Consider the following 25,114-nt stretch of genomic DNA (forward strand, 5'->3'; position numbering starts at 1 on the left):
AATCGGTTATGACTATAGTCTCTATGAGGTAGGGAGGGTCCTGTCTAATCCCAACCCTCAAGGTGGTCGTTAATTTTATTAAAAAAAAATATGACAAAAATGTTACGTCTGACTTTTATTTGTGAGACATCCGTTTCGTATCCCGTTTCATCTATTTAAGGACGACCAACATGAAGAAGCTCCACAACTACAAGAAAAGAAATTAACTTGAAGTTCAGTGAAGTCATCATGGCAACTTCAAGTGAACCTTTTCTAAACACACCTAAAAGAAAAACCTTTTCCTTCAAATCTCTTTATATTTTTCTAGCCCTAGCTGCTGTTGTTTGCTCCATTGCAATAGTTTCTATTGTATACTTCCATGGCAGCAATAACTCTTTTCTTTCCGTAAAATCCCCCAATATTTGTGAACACGCTACTGATCAATCATCATGCTTAGCCATAGTGTCAGAAGTAATAACACCATATTCTGCTTCTGCAGCCAAAAACAAGAAGGTAGAAATTTTACAAATGATTTTGCACAAAACATCATCCCAAATCCAAGAAACCACCACGTTTATTAAAAATGTCCAACTTCGAATTAACGATAAAAGAGAGCAATCATCTCTAGCAATTTGCTTAGAGTTAATGGACATGTCTCGTGAAAAAATCATGGACTCCATGGTGGCACTTGGGAAGTTGAGTACTTCTTCTTCGAATTCGATTTATTTTGATGCTCATACATGGCTTAGTGCTGTGCTCACAAACCATAACACTTGTATGGATGAACTTCATGATGGTGAAGCCCAATCCATTATGAAGCCCATTCTCAAAGACTTAATGTCTAGAGCAAGTGCTTCTTTGGCCTTAATGGTTACATTAGCACCAAAAAACTTGGAGTCCGGAGCCTAAAGGGTATAAAAATACACGATTTTTACCAAAAGGGAACGTCTAAAAATTATTATACTCAAAGGGGTATATCGTGGGCCGATCCACGATATACCCCAAAATTCCTTGTCGGACGATTGAAAGCAAAAACAAAAAAAAAATATTTTGTATAACGTGGGCCGATCCACGACAAGTTATACAATATAAATTGTATAACGTGGATCAGTCCACGTTATACAATTATAACTTGTATAACGTGGGCTGATCCACGTTATACAAGTAAAAGAATATTCTTTTGACTCATATTCGGTTATATTTTTAATAAAAGAAATTTATTAATTTTTTTAATTTTTAAAGCATGATTAACTCAAAAAAATATTTTAACACATGCAAATAATTAAATGTGTTATATATGCGAAGTAAATAAAAAATTAAATATAAGTTAAATAAACGTACACATTAATAGCGAGTAATAAATGTTAAATTACATACTAACTATTAAACCCACAAGACATGTTATATATTCTTGGAAAAGTATAAGGAAATAACAATTGTACAAGTTAAGAAAAATATAAAAACCAACAAATAACAACAACTAATCGATTTCTATCGGGGCACGATTTAACATTATGACCTCGTTTCTTTTGCACGTACTACACTTTCTAGCCATGCGAGCAGGAGCTATATCCATTTCATTCCTCCTTCTAGTTTGTACCGCGCTCCCCGAAGTTCGCTCGTATTCGGTGTTTGGAATTAAGCAGGGAGAAAGTGGTCAATATGCCTCATCACCCAACGGTGAAAAATTTTCACCTGTACGTTTGCTTATAAAACAGTACTTATCGTAGTACTTGCTAATATAGGTCTTTGGTTGAATTCCGCGAATATCACAAAATTTAATTGCATGTGAACATGGCATATGGTAGTTTCTCCACTTTCCACACGAACACTTTTTCCCTTCGGCAGAGACTTTATGTATATTTCCGCCCTTACCTTCGTGTGCAAATGTCAGAATCTCAAAGACCCCTTCAGTTGCATTGTATTGCTGCATGTCAGTATGCTTTAGGGACCTCTCCCAGTATTCATCAAACTTCTTTTCAACAAAATAAGGCGTCAAAACTTTTTATCCGCAATCAACAAATCGGCAAGGGTACTTCTCTCAATAAACCGATCAACAAGATTTTTAAACGTATAACGGACCGTACGGGCAAGAACGGGCAATCCACGAGCTTTCTTCAATAAACCGTTGTAAGACTCGGAGACATTCGTTGTCATAGCCCCCCACCTATGACCGTTGTCCTTATGCAATGTCCATTTTTCCTCCGGAAGAGCCTTTAACCACAAATACGCTGGAGATGACATTGTTTTGATTTGTTCCATCCTCATTTTATACTTCTTCTTCTGGTGCTCTGTAGCCGCCAACCACATTAGCTTCTCAAGGTCACTGCTGAGGAACTTTTTATTGAAGTTGCTTTTCAAACGCCGAACGCAAAACCTATGGTATGTGGATGGTGGTTGTAACCAATCATGTGTTTGGACACATTTGCAAGATGCCCGATGACGGTCGGAAATAAGTCCAATTCCTTGTCTCTCACGAACAATATGTCTCCACAACAACACAAGGAACCACGTCCAGACTCAAAGCTCTCACGTGCAACAATAGCATATGCAAGTGGAAAAATGTTATTGTTTGCATCAATTCCAACAATTAAGCGCTTCATCTCATACTTACCGTACAAATGAGTACCGTCTATCGAGATGACGAACTCGCAACTTTTGAATCCATCGATGTTTGGTTTATAAGCCGAACGACGTAAACTTGAAGATGTGTTCACCTTGCATTGTAGTTGATTGGTGCTCCCACTCAACAATGGTCCCCTGATTGAAATATTTTAAGCCGCCCATGTATCGGGGCAATGTCTTGAAAGAGGTTTCAAAATCACCAAATACCATTTCAATAGCTTTCTTACGCCCCTTTGTGCTTTTCTATAACTAGGAGTAAACAAATGCAATCCTTTTATTTTTTCCCGAACCGACTTAATACCGATGTATGAATCGACCATAATATATGGTATCAACGTAGTAACAATTAGGTGATGCTCAAATTGAAATGATCCTTTTTTCGTAATCATCCGTGAGACAAGCGTGGTGGAGCTCCGCTTTGCTTCGCCTTCCACATACCACTTGAAATTTCTCTAAAACGGATCATCCACTCACATCCCAACATATGACGCTTGCAAATAACCCTCCAAAATTTACCTTTGACCGATCACAAATGAACTCTTTCTTTTCTTTGAGACAATATTGTCTCACTGCGCCTTTCATTTCCTGCTTGTTCGGAAATAACATACCTAATTGCATAGTACAAGGAAAATTATCAACCCCTTAAAAATGGTCCAACAAATAAAAATAATATTCATTGTCACCATACTAACTCGATCTCGATAAATTCGGGTTTTTTATAATCCCAAAGTGCAAACATCGAATTGGACCGTCATCTCTCATGAAGGCAAAATCATCCGGCCTTCTTCTTCCGTGTTGTCCAAATATGGAATCGCATTAGAATGGTAGCTAACGTTACCATCACTCGGAGTAGTAATGTCTTCATAAGAATGACCATCACCACCGACGAGTAATCATCGTTCGTTTCTCGTGTGATCTAATGGGATATCACTATCCGACTTATCGGAGTGATCATTAGCTACGTCGTTATTGCTCACAATTTGTGTGAGCGAGTCGATACGGGGTTTTCTTCAAAATCGTCACACCTAAATTAACCCCATGGACAAATTAAAAAATAAAAAATAATCAAAATAACATGCCGATTACAAAATGAAAAATTAAAAATAAAGTTATATTATAAAAATAGTACATGAGAACTAAATAACATGTTGTATTCTTTTTATTTTCCATGGATGAACAATGAAAGAGGTTAGTTAGAATTTGCAGTATAATAATTTACATAGTTATCCTGAAAGTTATATTATAAAAATGGTACATGAGAACTAAATAACATGTTATATTCTTGTGATGGTTAAACGCACAAAGACAGTGAATAGAACGTAAATGAGAAAGTTTTCATAAAACATCGTTATATTTACCTTTCTGTAAATGACTCTACTTGAGTAGGGTGATATCGAACTATACTCCGCCACCTAATTCAGTTGTATCTGGAGCACTACTAGGTCCAGGAATATCACGGCTCTGCATAGTCCAACCAAAGTTATGTGACTGGCTACCAACTCCTACCATTATTTCTTGTTGAAGTGTACCTCTTTGAAGCCCAATATTCATAGCGGGAAGATACGTAGTACCCCGAATATCAAACTCATCGTCAGTGGGTGCTTCAACATTAGTAGAGCGTTCAACAGTTGCATACGTGTCAAGTGTGGCTATCGATATGATTGCTAAATATATCGGGACTTCGAAGAAATAACGATAAGGAGTCGTCATCCGAAATAAGAGTTTCCCCGTAAATGGGAAATCCCCTAGCCGTAATTGATGTTGGATATCGTCCAGTGATAACCACCGAAAGGTTAGGATCGGATATGGCCATTTTGCTTCGAAAACATGTTGTAGACGATCGTATTTGAGGAAATTGGAAACCTTTGTACGGCTTCGGATGACGGTTATATCTAACTGAACCTTCTTCGTACACAACTTCCCCACCCCAATATAAATTAACTCTTACATAATTTTCCTCCATATTATTTTCAACAGAATGCAAAAGTAAAAATTAATGGAGAGTGCGAGACAGAAGTTGAGAGTTCGTAAAAAATGAAGTCTACAATAGAGAAGTGTAGAATTCAGTGAGACATACAAATCGCGATTTTATATAAAACTAATGATTCACGGATTTTACTATTTCATTTTACGCAAAACACGCTTGATTTGACGATTGGATGGCGTATTCGACGACTTCGCATTCGTTCGCGATTTTACACAAAAAATTTTACAAATTATTGATCGTTTTTACTTTTACGAAAGATGCGTGATTTGACGATCAGTAACGATTCTGGCGTAAAAAAAAATTTCGCGAATCAATTATTGCGCGAATCAATTATCGGAGGAAAAACGTTGGCAGCCAACGTTGCAACAAAATATGAATTGTTGCAAAACGTTGGCTGGCCGACGTTTTGCAATTCATATTCTTGCAAAACGTTGGCTGGCCAACGTTTTGCAATTCAATTTTGTTGAGAGTTTTACACACATTAGCCAACGTTTTGCAAGAATATGAATTGCAAAACGTTGGTCAGCCAACGTTTTCCAATTCAATTTTGTTGAGAGTTTTACACACATTAAATATGCAAGTAAACGAGGTGAACCGAGAATTGAATAAAAACGAAAAGACATTGGCAATTAAAAACGGTAACTTGTCCATCCTTTTCCGAATTCAATAAAGTTTACATACTAATACTTCAACATGAAGTTACCCACTATACAATAAAAATTTAATTTTTACGATTGTCCTTTTTCCCCGTGCCACACCGAGTTTGCCGACGCTCTCGTTTTGATCTACGTTGGTGAACCTCTCTTGTATCACACCGCATCCCGTAAATACCATAAAAAAATAGAAGTTATTTTTGTTTGATAAATTTTCGTACCAATTATTTGATTGTCTACGTAAAATCGGGCAAAGATCTCCCCTGTAACAAGGACTTCCTCCAATACCATATACCAACACAAACAACCAAAGCAACCAAGACAAAACACCACATAACAACCACAAGTCTCCAAAAACTTTGAATTAAAAGCTAACCTGTGGCTCAAAAGTGTGTACATCCGGCACAGGAATGTGTGAGGATCAACATCAAATGCCATGGGAGACTATGCAAAATAAATAATATAGACACATAAGGTAGCCATTACTTTAAACAAGATACAAGCTATTTGAGTGGTTAGAATACTCACGTCGGTAAAACTCAGTCTCCTCCCAATTGAAGAGCTCTGTCCAGTGAATGCAGGTAAAGACCCCTCAGTCATCCCATAAGAGCTGCTTGTCTGACCACCAAACTGTTGGGCCATAACTGCGAGGCTAATAGGCCCAGACGATGCGAATGCCTGAAAAGGCCCCTCACTTCTGATTACAGCTGGTGATTGAACCTCGGGAGCAGACGTCAATGAGCTGGACATAAAATCTATTATTGGGTGATATGCATCATCATGCGAGGCATCGTTGAGCCGGGCATATCTTGATCAAAACGAACCTCTTCCTCGTCAACCAAGCTGGTGATCCACGGGAACTCGACCCCGTCTGTTACCTGTTTGGCGTCCTCTACCACACGCCGCAGGTCTTGGTACATTAGGACGTTGCACTTGCACAGTAGGCGGCTCATCATACTCTGCCGGTGGTGTATAATGTGGAGCGAAACTCAACATCGTCCCCGAGAGGGCAAAGACCATGGCCTCTGTATTAATGTGGCTAAACATCTCTACTATTTCCTTCACTTCATCAGACTTGGTTGGATCTTGGATAGTCTGCTGAGCCAACCTGTACGATTCTTGATGTCCTAAAGCCTAAAAAAAAAAAAAATTGCAACATTTGATAGTGGTCTAAGACACATATAAAGAGATCAAACATCTAATGGAATGTAATGTACGTACCGTCTGCCTCGTACCTGCCGCCATGTGTTGGTATCCTCTATCCACATTATGCGCGGATTTCCTATGAAAGTGCGCGAGTGACGTCGATACCAACAAAAATACGATAGTGACTGCGGGTCTTGAGTTTCATACTCGCCGTAATTAAACTTTCTCGACGATTTCCCCACAAAAAGTACGTTTCTCGTAAAATATTGTTGATCCGCCGCTTTTATAGCATACCGCTTGTCACGTTTGTAATGAAAAGGATCAATCTCGGACATGGACCCGAATATGTTGCTTCCTACCAAACCGTATCGAGAACGCGGTCTACCATGTGCCACTCTCGATAGATACCACAAATAAGGGGAACCTTCACCATCCAAATATCTCGGCCACGCAGACACCACTCAGGGAGTCTATTGATGATGGCCTCTGAATAAGGCTGCCACACAAACTACGATAGAAAGAACATAAAATTACATGATAATAAAATAAATAAATTACACATAAGCGTAGCTATTATATCAAAACGCCATTAACAACCATAATTATGATAAAATACCCGGCCATCTATTAGGTTGTCCAATACATCCCTACATATGGGTAAAACATCACGTGCCTCATTTTCGTGGGATTTACGATGAGTCCACCTTCGTGCAAGAGCCGTGTGTGGCGGAAGGGCCCGGGTGGTGGCTGCATCGGTATAATGCGCTCCCAAGCCCAAACCTATATTAAAAAATTAAAATAAATACATAAAAACCTTATAACTATCAACTAGGACAACCAAATAAAATTATATAATTTTAAAGGTCACGTACCTGCAATAAGGAAATGAATCCACACACATCCTTGGCTTTCCTCAACGAAGCGCGACAAACAAGTATATAAATATGACGGTGCCGCTCCCCAAGCTTGTCCACTCATTGCTCTAAGGTCACGCATGTCGGGCAAATAATCTAAATTAAGTAAGTCACCGGACTTATCCGGAAATATCGTGCCGCCACAAAGCCATAGCAAGTATAACCTAACCGTTGCACATCAATTTCGGGGTCCGATCCGTAATGTCATCTAAGCCTCTAATATATTCAATTAATTTATGTACTTCTAACCTACTAACACCATTAAAACAATCCGGACCGGGTGCCAACCGTAAGCTCATGGATCAATTGTTGCCACCCACCAATATCTATATATCTAGCATTAAGATTATTCAAGGGATAACCATCAACAACCAAGCCAAACATGACCTCGATATCTTGTAATGTGATGGTCGCCTCACCTGTACGCAGATGAAAGGTGTGCGTCTCAGAGACGCCATCTTCTATAAGTGCGGTGATGACCGCCCAATCATATGATACACATCTACCTCTATTACTCCCTTAAATCCCACAGCCAAAGTAGTCAAGGATGCGAGGATGAAAAGGATGACGCCTCACATGCTTCCAAAATTCGGTATCCGCGCGCCGAGAAAACGGGCACGCGGTCGGTCCCGTCAAGGAACCATCCCGCAGCCCCGATCGATGCTTCGAGTGTTAACACATCGTACACTCGCCCCGATGTACGCATACCCGTGGAAACTCCATACCTTATATAAAAAAAAAAAAAATGAAGTCCGTATCAAGCTATTTGGAGTAACTCACTATTAAAAAAAATATATTATTCCAATTTTAGCGAACAAATATGCATTTGGCTAGATAAAGCCAACTTCCATACGCCTTATTTAGAAACCGATAGTGGACCACATTAATACCTATAAGGTATAGACAAAATAATTGTCTACCCACTTAGACTTAGGTCCCATATAATAAAGCATTATCATGACATTTTAAGTTTTTTTTTTTTTTTGGCCTACCGAGGCATCAATTAAGTTTCACTTTTTCGCTATATAAATATCACATTAAAGGTACAATGAAATATATTGTATAACAATCCATAACAAAATATATTGTATAACAATCCATAACAAAATATATTGAATAACGTGGAACTGTCCACGTTTCACAATTATACCAAACTTCCGAGCATAGGGAAGAAATTACAGGTTCTGCAGTTATAAATTACTATGGTAATGCATAAATACATCAAACAAAGCAACATTCACAAAATGGGAGGAAAAAAATTCGATCCTTTATGACACATTTCACAATTCTTTTCTCCTGTACCGAAAATGTCATCATCGGTCCATTATTGGCAATATCCACAGTTCCACAATGTTTTAAGATAGTGATCTATACTTGTAAAACGTGGATCGGTCCACGTTTTACAAACATCCACAAAACTAACAAAAATAACGAAACATAACAATCCATAGATCTTTTATAAAAGAATCCACAAAAATAACGACAACATAACAACAAATTTTATTCGATATTTTATATAACAATTCACAAAAATAACATGAACATAACAATAAATTTCTTCAAAAGTGCTACTAAACAAATCGGACCTTTTATAATAATGCTTCTAACAATCATATTTTAAGTTCAAATTAAAATAACACAAATAACACAAACGTATTAAAATAACACAAATAAAAAATAACAATTAAGATATATAAGACAAACGGATCTACATCTACTATAAATATATAATATTATATGAGTTAGAAAAAAAATACCTTAATTTAAATAACAATAATAGATAAAGATGAAGAATTTTTCAAAAAATTAGGCGTATTGCGGTGGTTTAAAAAAAATAGAGGAGAAGAAAAAGGAGAAGGAGATGGAGGTTCTGCAAAATATTTGCAATGGAGGAGAATGGAAGAGAACGAAAGAGAATGGAATGAAGCGGCGGAAGAAATATTTTAGGGCAGAACGGATCAGTCCAAGTTAACAAATTTTACTTGTATAACGTGGACTGATCCACGTTATACAATATAAATTGTATAACGTGGATCACCCACGTTATACAAGTTATAATTGTATAACGTGGACTCGATCCACGTTATACAATTTATATTGTATAACGTGGATCAGCCCACGTTATACAAGTAAAAAAAATTTTTGTTTGTTTTTGCTTCAATCGTCTGACAAAGAATTTTGGGGTACATCGTGGATCAGCCCACGATATACCCCTTTTGGTATAATAATTTTTAGACGTTCCCTTTTGGTAAAAACCGTGTATTTTTATACCCGCAGCTCAGGACTCAAAAAACCTGTACCATGATGACCTTAGAGTGCCTATACAAGGAGATTTTCCTTCATGGGTTAGTCCAGCAGATAGGGAGATTTTGGAAGCTAATTCGGAATTAGCGAAAATCAATGCTAATGTGGTCGTGGCAAAGGATGGAAGTGGTAAATATAAGACTCTTAATGAAGCTATTGCATCAGCACCGGCTAATAGCAATAGTCGTTATGTTATATACATCAAGAAGGGATGGTACAAGGAGAATGTTGTGATAGCTTCAAATAAGAAAAATATAATGCTTCTCGGTGATGGAAGGGAAGATACTGTTATAACTGGCAACTTGAATTATGCTGCTGGAACGGGAACCTTTAATACGCCAACCGTTGGTAAAATTTACTTGTTTCCTCTTCGCCCTTGGTTTTAGAGTTTAACTTCCCCAACTTGCACTATCCTGTCATTTAAAAGATAAATACAACTAACTGTTCAAAATACGTTAAGATTATGACTCGGAAAATAAATCAAATAGCTTGTTAAAAGTAGTAAGTAATATGTATATACGTACACGGACCATGTAATTTTTTGACAGTAATTATTTTAACATGCCATAATAGAGTCCGGCGCCAAAACGGCACTTTTACCAGCTAATAAATCAGAGGGGTTGTCAAATTTTTTATGAACCAAAACGGGTTGTTCGCACCCCAACTTGCCAACTCTTAGTGCTTTTAACTGACGCCTCATCATGTATTTTTTAAAATTTTGCACACTAACTTCATTATAGGTGTAATTGTTATTGCATATAATGAGGCATTAAATTATAATAAAAGTTGATATATTATATTTAGGCTAGACTTTTCTTCATTGGTTATTTCTTTCATTAATTAAGTAGGCATTTGGCCATAGAAATCAAATTTGTTTTTCACACTTTATTTGAAGTTGGAGTTGTTTTTTGTTATAGTTTTTGCAAATATTATTTGGTTGTTTGAATGTGCTCTTTCTCAAAAATATGAAATACGATTTATACCCCCAATTTCTAAAAACTTGCAAAATCACCCAACTTGACTAACTTACCCAAATTTGTCATCCTTATTATTTTCTTCCTTTATCCAAACCACATTCGTTAACTCTAATCCTTATTATTTTATGCAATATATAAAATCACATTCTTTAATTCTAATGCTTTTTTTTTTTTAAAAAAAAAACGACAACTCCCAAGGAGTGTCAAGTTTTTTTCTATGAAGTTTAGAATATTGGGTAATGGGTAGTAGATCATGCAATAATTTGGTGGCTGATATAAATGAGGTCGTTTTTATAAAAATTAAAAATTTAGGATAAAACTTGAAAAGAAAAAATAAATGTAATGGTCCAAAATTGAAAGTGAAAACAGGGTCTTAGGAGTTTTCAAATACCACATACAACTTAATTCATTCTTGTATATTGAATTTTCATGACCAAATAGCTGAATTTCAAATAAAGTAAAAAACATTTTTAGAAAAAAGTGAATAATTCTCGAGGCCAAACGGGTCCTAAAATCAACCTAAATTGAATTGGGCCTGGAAAAACATTTTTTTGCGCGGAGTGCCCTTCTTTTGGGGTGGTCTTTAAATTTTGCCCCTCATATTTGTGATCTTTAAATTAATTTTCTTTAATTTTTGCCCTTCACATTGTAACTTTGAGCTTTCGCGCTCGAAATAATGAGGTTCGAGTTCGAACCCCGCTCAAGCATAAATTAAAAAAAAAATCGCAAGACAAGATTTGGATCGCGTGTAACCCGCATACTTTTGTTAAGGAATTACACATTTTATGCCGGAATACTTATGCCTTATCAGACTTGGCATAAGTATGCGGGTCCTATAACTTTGATCAAAGTTATGCGGTGGGGGCATACTTTTAATGGGCAAACTTTTTGGGCATAACTTTGTGAAGGAATTATCAAAAAACAATTCCGAGATAACTTTGTAATTCCTTCACAAAGTTATGCCGGTGGGGGCATACTTTTAATGGGCAAACTTTTGAATGAATTATCAAAGTTATGCCGGACCCGGCATACTTATGCCAAGTCTCCGCCCATAAGGCATAAGTATGCCGGGTCCGCATAACTTTGGTAATTCCTTCACAAGTGTATGCCGTTAGGCATAGCGAAATTTAAACTTGCCTTGCGAATTTTTTTTAAAAAACTGCGCGTGGGTTCGAACTCGGAAACTATGGGTTTTAGCCGAAGAGCAAAATTTAAACCCCAAACGAAGGGCAATTCTGCGAATTGCCCCTGGAAAAACAATTAGATATGTTAGTCTTCTAGAAACAGAGAAGCGTAGAGGTTGAAATAAAATGTAACGGTCTAAAAAGAAAGAGTGTACATAAAATAGAACAAATGATACATTTTTAGATAATCTAATAATGTAATAATTCTTTTACCCGTCGAGTATACAAATCAAATCCAATGTTTATATTACATGGATTGTGAATGAAAGTTTACAAGCTCTTGTTTGGATTTGTGATATGCAGCATGTAATGCTGATGGTTTCATAGCACAAAATATCCGTTTCCAGAACTCGGCAGGTCCACAGGGGCACCAAGCCGTAGCACTTCGTGTTACAGGGGACAAATCCGTCATCAACCGCTGCAAAATAGATGCCTATCAAGACACACTCTACGCCCACAACCAACGTCAATTCTACAAGGATTGTTACATAACTGGAACTGTCGATTTCATCTTTGGTAATATTAAAATATGCGACCATCTCAATTTGAAAAATATTTTTTTTGAAAAAGCGCGTCTCTCACACGTGCGGATATAATTCTTTTTAGGTAATGCTGCGGTCGTGTTTCAAAAGTGCAACATTGTTGCTAGGAAGCCAATGAAAGGACAACAAAACATGCTAACAGCGCAAGGGAAGACAGATAAGAACCAAAACACTGGAACTTCAATTCAAAAGTGTTCAATAACGCCAAGCAAAGACTTAGCACCAGTTAAGGAATCTTTTAAGACATTCTTGGGCCGTCCATGGAAGATTTACTCAACCACGGTATTCATGGAGTCATACATTGATAACCATATAGATCCAGCAGGGTGGGCCCCATGGGATGGTAATGTTGGATTGGACACATTGTACTATGGTGAGTACAAGAACAATGGACCAGGTTCTGATACTAGCAAAAGGGTAACATGGAAAGGCTACCATGTTATTACTAAAGCTTCTGAGGCTATGAAATTTACAGTGTCAGGGTTGCTTCAAGGAGGGTCTTGGATTAAAGATGCTGGAGTGTCCTTCATACCTGGGCTTTAAATTAAACTAGTATCTTAATTCTGCCAAGCATGAACCCGTTTCGGTTAGCATGTTAAATAAAAATACATGTTTGGATGGAATGCAAAAAGTGATGATAATTCTGCCAAGAATGAACCCGTTTGGGTTAGCATGTTAAATAAATAAAAATATGTTTGGGTGGAATGCAAAAAGTGATGATAATGGGTTAGTGTTTCCTTTTCTTTTTTTATTTTTATTTTTTATTAACACAATAACTAACTAGCTAGGGACTTAGGAATAAGACAAGCGATAAAAATTTATGGATGCTCTGCGTCCTATGTTTTAATATATAGATGGTGATAGTTCAGGTAGAAAAAGGGACCAACTGATAGTTGGGGTGTGAAACTCGCCAAAAAGTGATAGTTCAGATGTGTTTTTTAACCACTAACTGGAAAAAAAAAAAAAAAAAAAAACAACCTTCGAAAGTTAGTTTTCAAATGAGGCTTGTGGCAGCTTGAAAAAAATTGCATTTGAAAATGGATGATTTTAAGTTATCTAACATGATTTGGCAAAAAATCTAACAGCTCTCTCTACAACGACTAATTTCTAGCGCGTCCACTTCAACCTCCGCCCAATGGAACCACCGGACGGCTTCCCATCCCCGCGTCTGGGGTTTCAAAGTCACCCCTTTTCCTGTGCGAACTGTCCCATGGAAGATACTCAGCCAATAAATACTTTTGCGACAGCGATTGTTTCTACTTCTAAACCTAACCCACCCCCAAATCGCCCACCGGTGATTGCTAGAGTTTCAACTCACAATGGCATGCCAGCGGTGATTTTCAAATCTAAAGACTATTATGGAGTCATGGCGGAAGATTGCAAGTTCCTCATTGTTGGAAGATTCATAAAAGTTCGGCCCCAAATTGAAAAGATACGATCGGGGTTTGCTGCAAAAGTTCCGACAAAAGGTAATCCCAAAATAGGGGTTTATGACTTGCATAATGTTTTCATAGAACTCGCTAATGAAGAAGACTATAATACGGTTCGTTTTCGAAGAAGGATTGAAGTCGAGGGGCTGGAGATGTGGCTCACCAAATGGACCCCTGACTGGAAGCCAGAGGAAGATGTTCCTTATGCTCCAGTTTGGGTTTTACTCCCTAAATTACCTATGAATTGTCATCGATGGGATTACATAAAACAAATTCTTGGTCCAGTAGGAATTCCATTGGCAAAAGACGCAGCCACTAAAGGTCGTACTCGACCTAGCATGGCAAAGGTAAGAGTTGAAATTGATTTACGAAAACCTCTTTTGGAATCGGTGTGGGTAGGCTTGGAGGATGAAAGCACTGGTTTAGGAGGTTTCTCGCAAAAGATTGAATATGAATCAGTCCCTAAATATTGCAAACATTGTCGACTTTTAGGGCACTACATCACGCAGTGTAGATTTCTGAAGAAAAAAAAAACTTAAAAAGGAAAATGGGGAAAATGTGGATAGTAAGAAGCCTGAAGGGGAGTACTCAAAGGGAGCAAAAGAATCTGAAGGGGAGAAAAATTGTGTTAGTACTGATGGGGCTGATGAAGAAGGCTTCATTACAGTTACTAACAAGAAAAATAAGAAGACTAATAAGGCCAAACAAACTGTTGGGGGACAAAATTCTCAAGGAACTGATTTCAACAAGAACCAACAGGAGGATATTGCCATTGAAAAGAATAATTCTGAAAATGCTACAAAGGACATCAGAGATGGAAATGTATTCTCTGTTTTAGCTCAGGAACATAATGGGCCTAAAGGGGATACTATTAGCTCTAAAAGCATTGCTCATAAAGGAAATGAAGTTGCAACCAATTCCCAAGCTCAATCTTTGCCTCAAGAACATGCCAATTCTATCAATAATGTCTCAGGTGGTGGTAGGGATCGTGTAGTTATTCCTCAAATTATTTCTAATCCGAATGAGGTTTGTAATGCTTCAAAAAATGATACTGAGATCTCTAAGGCCTCAAAAGATGATAATGATGGAAGAAATGATCTAACTACTCAGCAAAATCTCTCTAACATAAATGGGGTTCCTCATTCTGTTATGGGAACTAATTTTCTTGGCATTTGTCAGTCTCAACCTGAGAAAAATGAAGAGGAAGTATGTGCTAGGACAGAAGAAGGAATCTACAGAGAAGTTCAAAATGTCAATTGTAACAAGGGTGGAACTATTACTATTGACTTGGGTGATATCTTAGTCAATTCTCAGGAAATCTCAGAAACTAGTAACAATGACATAGAGGAAAACAAAGATAAAGCAGATAGTGTAGAAGATGAAATAGATGAAGAGTCAGGGGAAGAACATAGCAAATCTGATGATGAAACAGCAAGAAGTTTAATCTTTGCTGTAACATCTCACAAAGACAAAGACTATCCTAGAAGCATGGCAGGAAACTTATCCCCAAGGGGGTCAAATGTGTTGGGATCTAATCTCACATCTCCAATGGGAACTAGAGCCCAAAAGCTCAAGAAAAGAAGATAAAACCCTCCAATGTTTCCAATGATTAGTCTCTTATCATGGAATATTAGGAGTGTTAACACTCAAGGGGCTTTCGACAGACTCATAAATTTGAAAAAACAACATAGAATTTCTATGGTGATCTTACAAGAACCTTTTATGGATGCAGACTCTATTGACATTTATAAAAGGATGCTTAGCATGGATAATTGCTTTAGCAATATTAATAGCCAAATTTGGTGGTTTTGGGATAACTCCTATGATATCAATATGATATCCAATACTGAGCAGCAAGTGGCTGGAATTGTAAAAGGCCTCTTAGGGTCTGATAGAGTCCATATCACTACAGTTTATGCTAAATGCACTAGTCAACAAAGAATTTCTCTTTGGGAAGATATTGTGGATATTTCTAACTCTGTTAATGGTCCTTGGGGTGTTATTGGTGACTTTAATGTCATCCTTGAACCGACTGAAAAAAAAAGGAGGAAGACCTTATAGTTCTGTTACTAGTTTGGATTTTTTGAATTGTTTAGATGATCTTAGGTTTACAAGATGCTGGTTATTTTGGCAATATTTTTACTTGGTGTGACAATAGGGATCCCCCTACCACTATCTGGAAAAGACTTGATAGGCTTCTTTATAACTCTGAGTGGGGTGATCTTTTTAATGTTACTTCTGTTAATCACCTTGCTAGAATAGGCTCTGATCATGCACCTCTTCTAGTTAATCTGGATAAGGGGTCTGAAAATGTTATCAAATATTTTAAATTCTTGAACTTTTGGGTGGAACATAGGGATTTTCTCACTATTGTCCAAAATGCTTGGGAGGACAACATTGATGGAAATCCTTTATGGATCCTACACCAGAAGCTAAAGAAGACCAGTAAGTGCTTAAGTGTTTGGTCCAGAGAAGAGTTTGGAGATGTTTTTGCAAAAACTGATGCTCTTGAGGCAAAGGTTGTTGAACTAGAAAAATTGGTGGTTCAGAACAATAATTCGATCAATAGAACCAACCTGAATCATGCTAATGCTCTTTATATTTTAGCAGTTAAAAGGAAAGAATCTTTTCTTAAACAGAAAGCTAGAATCAGATGGTCAACTGATGGGGATAATAACACCTCCTTTTTTCACAATACTATCAAAGAAAAAAGGAAGAGGTTGAGCATCCAACAAATTCAAGATGAGAATGATGTTTGGGTGAGAGGTAATCAGGGTGTTGCTACAACTGCTGTCTCTTATTTTCAAAATTTATTCTTCTCTAGCAATGATAATTTGGATGAATCTGTCCTTGATGTTATCAAATCCAAAGTGTCCAGTGAAGATAATCTTATGCTAGAAGCTATTTCTTCTGTCCAACAAATTAAAGAAGTTGTTATGGCTATTGACCCCGATAGTTCTCCTGGCCCTGATGGTCTAAATGCTAGATTTTTTCAAGCTACTTGGGACATCATTGAAAGTGACTTGTGTAACGCCATTCAGGGTTTCTTTAAAGGAGCTGAATTGACAAGATTCTACACTCATACATTCTTGGCTATGCTCCCTAAAAATGACTTCCCCTAGAGCTTCAATGATATAAGGCCCATTAGACTTTGCAATGTTACTACCAAGATCATTGCTAAGATCATGAATTCCAGATTATCCATTTTGCTCCCTAAAATTATTTCTCAAAATCAAAGTGGTTTTGTGAAAGGAAGAATGATTTCTGAAAATATCCTTCTAGCTCAAGAGATTATCAATGATATCGGAAAAACCAACAAAGGGGGCAATGCTATTATTAAACTTGACATGGCAAAGGCTTATGATAGAGTCTCTTGGCTCTATCTTTGCCATATTCTTAAGAGATTTGGTTTTCTAAAAATTGGATAAACCTCTTATTTAGGTTTATATCCAATAATTGGTATTCTGTGGTTGTCAATGGTGGAAGATATGGTTTCTTTAAATCTCACAATGGCTTAAGAGAAGGAGACCCCATCTCTCCTTCTTTATTTGTCTTAAGCGCTGAACTCTTGTCCATTAGGCTAAATAATCTACATGAGGATCCTAAGTACAAAAGTTTCTCTATGAATAAGAATGGTCCTCTCATCAATCATCTCAGTTTTGCTGATGATGTGATTCTATTCACTACCGGGAATAGAAAATCTCTCAAGAAGGTTATGAATATTTTGGAAACCTATGAAAATGTCTCTGGTCAAAAGATTAACAAATGGAAGAGCAGTGTCATCCTTCATCCTGGAGCTAGTGACAGAAGAGTCCAAAGAGCTCTTAGGATTACTGGCATGAAAAAGGAAAATTTTCCTTTTAATTATCTTGGTTGCCCCCTTTATTTGGGAAGTAAGAAGAAGATTTTTTTCTCAGGTATAGTGAACAAAATTTTGAGTAGAATTAGAGGATGGTGCAACAAATTGCTCTCTGTTGGGGGAAAAGCTATTCTTATTAAACATGTGTTACAAGCTATGCCCTCTCACCTCTTAGCTGTTCTTCAACCTCCCAAGTCTATTTTTAAGTTAATTGAAGATGCCATGGTAAGATTTTTTTAGGGTGGCAATGAAGACTCTAGGAGATATCATTGGGTTTCATGGAACAACTTGTCTTTTCCTTATGAAGAAGGTGGAGTCAGCTTCAGAAAACTTAGAGACATAAGCAACTCCTACACTGCTAAACAATGGTGGAGGGCTAGAAGTACTAAGAGCCTTTGGGCAAATTTCCTTAATCACAAATACTGCCAAAGATCTCACCTGGTGGTTAAAAGATGGTATAGTGGGAATTCTCACAACTGGAAAGAACTTTGCAAGATTAAAGATACTGTGGAAAGAAAGATCATCTGGAAGGTTGGTTCTGGTAATATTTCTTTTTGGTATGATAATTGGACACATGTAGGCCCTCTCTATTCCATTCTACCAGTAGGTTCTAGACCCCCTAACATTAACCTCAATGAGGTTTTGATTGGGAACTACTGGTTCTGGGAATATCTTTTGGCCCTCAAGTTCCTGATTTTATCAAGAATTATATTGTCAATATGAACATTATTTTTAGAAATGAAGAGGACAAACCTGTCTGGTCCTTTGATCAATCAGGAAAATTCTCAGTTGGAAGTGCTTGGCGTTACTTGAGACAAGGAAGGAATGACACTCCCTTGCTTGCTAAAGTTTGGCAAAAGTATATTCCTTTCAAGATGTCATTTATGAAATGGAGAATTTTACAAAAAGGAATTTCTATGGCAAATGGGATTACCAGATTTGGCGACTCAGATTCTGACTGTGGGTGTTGCAGAAATCCTATACCAGAAAACATTGAACATATTTTCAATTCAAGGGACTTGGCTAGCTTTATTTGGAAGTATTTCGGCAATATTTTTGGTTTGAGATGCCAACATATGTCCCTAAGAGCTAATTTGAGCCAGTGGTGGGTTACCAGACCAAATAATATCATTGTAGCCACCATTATGAAGATGGCTCCTATCGTCATTATTTGGGTTATGTGGAAGGCTAGATGCGGTTTCGGGTATGGTAATTTTTTCTCAAACTTATTTTAGTATCACTAAAACCTTAACGAGTTCTTACTAACCCAAGACTTTCCTAACCTCAAAGCTAATCGATGCGGGATGATATTATTTTAAGAGGATTGTTTGTAAAAAGTCTAGTGGTTCTTTGGAACAAACCTCCCATTAACTATTATAAACTAAATAGTTATGGGAGTTTTAAAAGCAGAAGGTGGTGGTGGTGGAATTGTGAGAGATTGGAATGGGAAACTTATTATGGCTTTTCTATACCTTGGATCTTGTTCAAGCAACCTAAAGCTTTGCTCTTGGTTTACAATGGTGTATGGAAAACAATATGGAACAATTATGATTCTTTACTCCTCACTACCTGGAGTTGTAACCTGTGGGACATATTCCTTGGCAAATAGAGGATATTGCCAAAATTTGATTAATGAAAGAAAGGACCGGCTCCATTGGTTATGGAGGCCAACATGGTAGCCAACAAGCTTGCCAATTTCGGCCCTTTCGGAACAACAAAGAAAGGATATTTGTTAACTTTGAAGATACACCAAGACAAGTCTAGGGCTTATCAATTTGGATAAGTTGCAAGTTCATAATCTGATCCGGAACAAGACGGAGTTTTAATGATATCATATAGTTTCGTTTTCCTTTATTGGTGGGGTGACATAGTGTAATGAAGTGCCTTTAAGTTGTGAATAGATAGAACCTTTTTTGTAGAGATTTGGGGTCCAATTTCATTAAAAACTTTGGAGAAGTTAAGACTTCATATTCCTCTCGTTCATGTATTTTGCTTTTGGCTTAAAATAATATACATGGTAGGGGTCTGCCTAACCCCCCACCAGTAAGGTGGCTTCAACCAAAAAAAAAAAGGATGATTTTGACCTTGGGCTAGCTATACCGTACTCTCTATGGGCTGGGCCGAATCCGAATCATGAGTCATGAACTTCTATTTGCGAATGTGTGATTTCTTATTTCTTTGCCCAATTCAAACCTGCACAATAAACGCATCGATCAAGGGGTGACTTAAACTTGAGATCTTTTACCAACTAAGATAAAAAATACAATGGGTAACCCTAATATAAACATGCTTAACTTTGAATTTTTGGACCTGCCTAGGCTCATATCTAGATGTGAATTACTTTAGCAGGTAAACAACTACCCAATACACGCAGGTTTTTACCTTTTACGGCAAGAAAATGTTACACCCCGTAGTTTGGTACGCGAAAATTCGTAGGTGTTGGCGGTTTTAAGTATGGAGTGTTGGCGGTTTTAAGTATGGACATTGGAGTTACCTCCAAGGATACACGAGAATAGATGTGCTTATCTTATGTTTATGAGGATTAGGTATGGAAGGATTGAAGGGCAAGTGAATCAAAGAAATTAAATTTATTGGAATTTTGAAGAAAATATGAGGGGCAATTTTGGCCCAACTTGGAGGAAGAATATCTTTTAGTAAATGAGGAGTTTTAAGGTAAAGCAAAAGCCTAAAATGAAGTTCGTCGAGTCTAGTTTTCAATGCAACAAACCGCTCGTCGATAGGACATCGGAGTAGAGAATTATGGACGTTACAAATTCAGGCCGACAAAGCGAGAAACGAGTCTACGCTACGTTGTCCGCCGACTTTTAGCCACTATAAAAAGGTTAAAAACCCCATTTTTTTCCATCAAAAACTTCTAAAAATTTCCAGAAAATTCAGCAAGCAAGACTGTCTTATATCACATAAAAGGTGAGGATTTTGAGTCAATTTCAAGTTATGGCGTATTAATAAGTTGACAACGTGTAGTCTCGTTTATAATCTCGTGTTGGAGTTGGCTTGGAAACAAAGTAAATATTGAAGATCTTGCTACTCTAGTAAAGATAAGGTATGAATCATTATCTCTCTTTATCAACATTGATTTAGGAATATTTAATTACAAGAATAAAAGTTATAGTTTGTTGTGTTGATGTTGTTCCTTTGGATTGAGGTTTGAAGAGAGTTTTGGATGAGAATATACATATTTATCTTGTAGAATATTGAGGATGTTGTTGTTGATGTTGTTGGTATTTTTTGGGAGTTGTTTTGCTATTTGGAGGAAGTATATGATAGATCAAATTTTTAACCCAAATTAGTCTTCAATAATTAGTGCTTATAAGTTGATGGAAATATGATGAAAGTATGATTAAAGATGTGTTTCTCGATATATAGGTTCATTGAAGGAAAGCATTTGGAATTCTTTAAGTGGTGGCTTGACGGATAAGGTATGTAAGGTGTTCGTTTCCTTCTTTCTTTGGCACGAACCCAACTAGAACAGAACATAAGCGTTCATAACAATTCCATTCGTTCTATGTATTTCAAATCTTAATGCCTTACTTATTTGATTGATTCTTACCATATTATCATGTTTATCACCATTAAGCTAATTCCTTGGATTCGATACGAGCTCCATAATTCATCGGAGGTTATGACCTTATGTCACTCCGAAAGGCCGTTGTTACTTCAACGGCTTATTAATGGTATATAAAATGCACTATTTTACTAAAATGGATGATTTTGACATTGGGCCAGCTATACCGTACCCTCTATGGGCTATACACCGAGGCCGAAAATCCGTACGATCATGATACTATTTATATATATGTATACCTTCTATTTGCGAATGTGTGATTTCTTATTTCTTTGCCCAATTCAAACCTGCACAATAAACGCATCGATCAAGGGGTGACTTGAGACTTTCTTTTACCAACTAAGATAATATAAATGTATACAATGGGTAATGGACCTGGGATATATAAACATGCTCAACTTGTTTTGAATTTTTGGACCTGCCTAGGATATATCTAGATGTGAATTACATATATACAGTGTAAACAACTACCCAATGACATGCAGGTTTTTACCATTTTACGGCAAGAGAAACTATTGAAATTTTCATCATTAGATTATTCACTTGACAATTGCACCTCAATCTCCACTGACAGATGCAGTTTGACCCTTTGATCAATGTTTAGTTCAGTTTGAGGGGATTCTCCGCAGAATAATAAGAGTTATTATCGTTTGATGAGGAAATCACACATTCAAGTCAGGGAAATAGTCTCTTCCAAAAATGCTAGAAAAGGCTATCAACGATAGACGTAATGTAGTTCAACTCTTTCTCAAGCCCTAAGTTTACTGCATCCAACAGCTTTTTTCTTAAGAAAAAGAAAAGAACATCTCCCATAATATACATCAAGTTGATTCCGATTAATTAGTTATAACATCCCTTTCATATCTATCATCTACAGCTGCATTAGAATTCCGAATGTAACGTCATATGCAAAACTGAAGTTTCTAAAATTTTATAATCCAAAACTTCTAACAAAGAGAATAAAAAATTCTTGGGAAATCTTTCAAGATTTGCAGTTAGAATCAAAACCATAGCAGCGGTCTGAAGGTGATCAAAACATTCTTAAACGAAGCAATATGAAACTTCCACGATGCTGCATTAGAAGCAACAAACTCAAATCATCAAATACAAACGTGGTTCCAACTTCCAATTATTTCATCTCCAAATTACACATAGCAATTAGGTGGGATTCAATTTTTGCTAAGTTAAGGAAAAACAAAAAGAATTTTAGATAACGCCACATGACTACTTGCGTCATGCTACGAATGTATTATTTAGAAGGAGAATGATTCTAAGAGGGAGATGCAATTTGCATTAAACAATCTAAGCTAAAGATTTGGATTCAATTATTTATTCTGACCTTTCACGACTATATAAATAAAAAATCCTGACAGTTGGTATAATAATATTGTTATCTGATACTATGGTATCTCAATTATATAAAGGGAAAAAAGGAGAAAAAAAAAGAAAAGAAAACAAGAAGCACCAATGAGAAAATAGAAGACTTAAGCTATATCTTGATTAACAATTATTGAAAAAGAATAAGAGAGAAGACTTTTATGATTGACTGCAGGTGGATAGACTTGAATGGTACAAGCACGTATATATAAAACCTCAAAATATTAAGAAAGAATTAATTTAGTATACTTTGAAGAACGAAAGGATATTAGTTCTACACGTAATGAATTTGTGCATTTGGTGCGACATATAGTTGTAATTAAGAATATCTTTGGATTGATTGAACCAACAATTTTCATTATATTTAATGGGTAAACAGTAACATTACGACTAATATATACCGCCCCCGAATACAGAAAGCACGCAAACAGGAATAGTCCATTTATTATATTGCTTTGTAGTCTTTTCCAAGACATCCAATAAGATTATGTTGCTTTTCCATTTGGTGTATCACGAATTGAAATAGGTAAAACAACAATAGTGTGTTATTTAATTTGAGAAAATAATTTTAAATTTGTAAGAATAACAAAGTATTGATGAAGTATCCGGGACTGATGGCGGTTCTAGAATTTGAAGTTTTATGGGTTCCCAACAATCTCAAATTAAAAAATAAACTTCTTTATATGTGCCCAGAAAAATCAAACCCTCGTGATGAAGGTCAACTAAGCTTAAGCAAGCTCCATTACTATCACTGGACCAACAGACTGCCTTGTTATTGAGTTTCCAACAAATATTTCTTATATATTTAATAGATTTCTCAAAAAAAAATACAGAGTTTTGCGTAAAAATTATTAAGTTCTGAGAATCCGCACCCGATATCCTAAATCCGCCCCTGATTGACTTGGGTGGGTGACTTAGGGCCAAGCAATGGTAGTGGATGTGGCCAGAAAAGACTAGGTGGGAGGGATGGGGCGTGGGTGGGTGGCATATGAGATTGAGTTTTATGAAGGAGGATACTAATAAACATGTTATGTTTTGACATGGATACCATTCTCATCCCAACAAGTAAGCAAACTAAGATTTCCTGACGCTGAAATTTTATCTACCTAACCTCTCTCAATATCGAATCGTTGTTTAGATTGTAGGAAACTCTTGCCTTGTGTGATGCCTTTCTGATGGACAACGAGCCCTTTGCATCCCTTCAAATGGACTGGTCTTTAATTATTTCCCTTCAAATGGGCTGGTCTTTAATATTTGTCCTTCAAAATCGAACTTATACCTATAGGGGCATAAGTTCTTTAAGGATGTTGGCATAACTTATGGATATTATGATGTGTAACTTACGTCTCTATAGGAATAAATTTGATTTTGAAAGGCAAAAATTAAAGACCAGCACAAGATGGGGGTACAAGTGCAAATGACCCCTTTGCATTTGGATAATATTTAGTTCAAAATTAAAGAAGGTTGAAGTTAGAAAATAGTATTAGGACTTAAAATTAAGAAGCATGGTTAAGCTTATAAGTTGGTCAAATTGACTTATAAATATTTTTTCGCTTATTTATGCATTTAGTAAACATCAAAAGTGTTTATAGTCCAAGTACTTGTAAGCTAAAAATAACCAAAAATCATAAATTGATTATCCCTAGCTAACTTATGATTTTACAACTTTTACTTTTTGTGAGCAAACGTTTTTATGATCTTATACCTAGTATATGTCTTTTATGATCTCCAAATTATTCTTCCTAAAACATAGATTAATCATCTCTATTTTATTTTCGTCATCTGTCATTTTTTATGTAACAATAATTTCAATTTATATTTTTTGTAAAATGCTTTAAGGATAACCATTTTAACAGACACACTAACTGTTTATTATTAGTTTCAACACCTATATCCAGACACTAAAATCAGTTTCAACACTTTTTTATCAGCTTCTTTTAATCAGCTAATCCAAACGAGCTCTGAAGATGTACGAACATGAATTTTACTTGAAAAAAAGTTAAAACTTATGAGTGAAAATAATTATTTTTCTTGAAATACTCCTTAAATAAAGTTTTAAAATATTTTACCAATATTTCAGATGCTGAAGTTTAGTGCTAAAAACACTGATGGCCAAACCAGTATTTACAAGTACTACTAAATCCGCGTGTTTAATAGTGAAATATTATTTCATAGACAAACCGAAAAGTATCACTCTTTTTTTTTTTTTTTTTTTTTTGAAAAATAGGATAAAATTTGTTTGAATTTCAACAAATTTAAATTTACTTATAGACCTAGAAAAGAAAAGGACAGGACTCCGCGATTTACTCTTTCAACAACAATGCCACCTGTATGCCAACAAAACATTTACAACACTACTGATAACAATAATCCATTAAATGTCATTTATTTAATTTATGTTGTAAGCTGTAAGTAGTGGAGTATATTTCTCATCATTTTCCATTTTCAACTATGGAAATATAGTTTAGATGGATGTCATATTTCTTAAATCCTTGCTATATTTATTCTTACTATAATTATTTCTCAATATGAATCCCCCCCACCCCCACCC

General features: G+C 36.3%; 1 protein-coding gene across 1 annotated transcript; it reads left to right on the plus strand.

The window, feature by feature from the left end:
- The first annotated feature begins 175 nt into the window (after positions 1-175).
- LOC132046308 (pectinesterase-like) lies at positions 176-13,041 on the plus strand. Its single transcript, XM_059436893.1, has 4 exons — positions 176-875; positions 9,619-9,956; positions 12,073-12,285; positions 12,376-13,041. Exons 1-4 carry the CDS (start codon positions 229-231, stop codon positions 12,852-12,854), a joined length of 1,677 nt encoding a protein of 558 aa, XP_059292876.1. The 5' UTR covers positions 176-228; the 3' UTR covers positions 12,855-13,041.
- Positions 13,042-25,114: the final 12,073 nt, after the last annotated feature.

This window comes from Lycium ferocissimum, chromosome 2 (assembly GCF_029784015.1).
Source record: "Lycium ferocissimum isolate CSIRO_LF1 chromosome 2, AGI_CSIRO_Lferr_CH_V1, whole genome shotgun sequence".
In the NCBI taxonomy this organism is placed as follows: Eukaryota; Viridiplantae; Streptophyta; class Magnoliopsida; order Solanales; family Solanaceae; genus Lycium; species Lycium ferocissimum.

Bases quoted from the DNA above. Each gene is read 5' to 3' on its own strand.
- LOC132046308 (XM_059436893.1), top strand. From the start codon at position 229: ATGGCAACTTCAAGTGAACCTTTTCTAAACACACCTAAAAGAAAAACC. The intron at 9,957-12,072 runs GTAAAATTTACT...TGTGATATGCAG, and splicing joins CTTTAATACGCCAACCGTTG to CATGTAATGCTGATGGTTTC. The intron at 12,286-12,375 runs GTAATATTAAAA...AATTCTTTTTAG, and splicing joins AACTGTCGATTTCATCTTTG to GTAATGCTGCGGTCGTGTTT.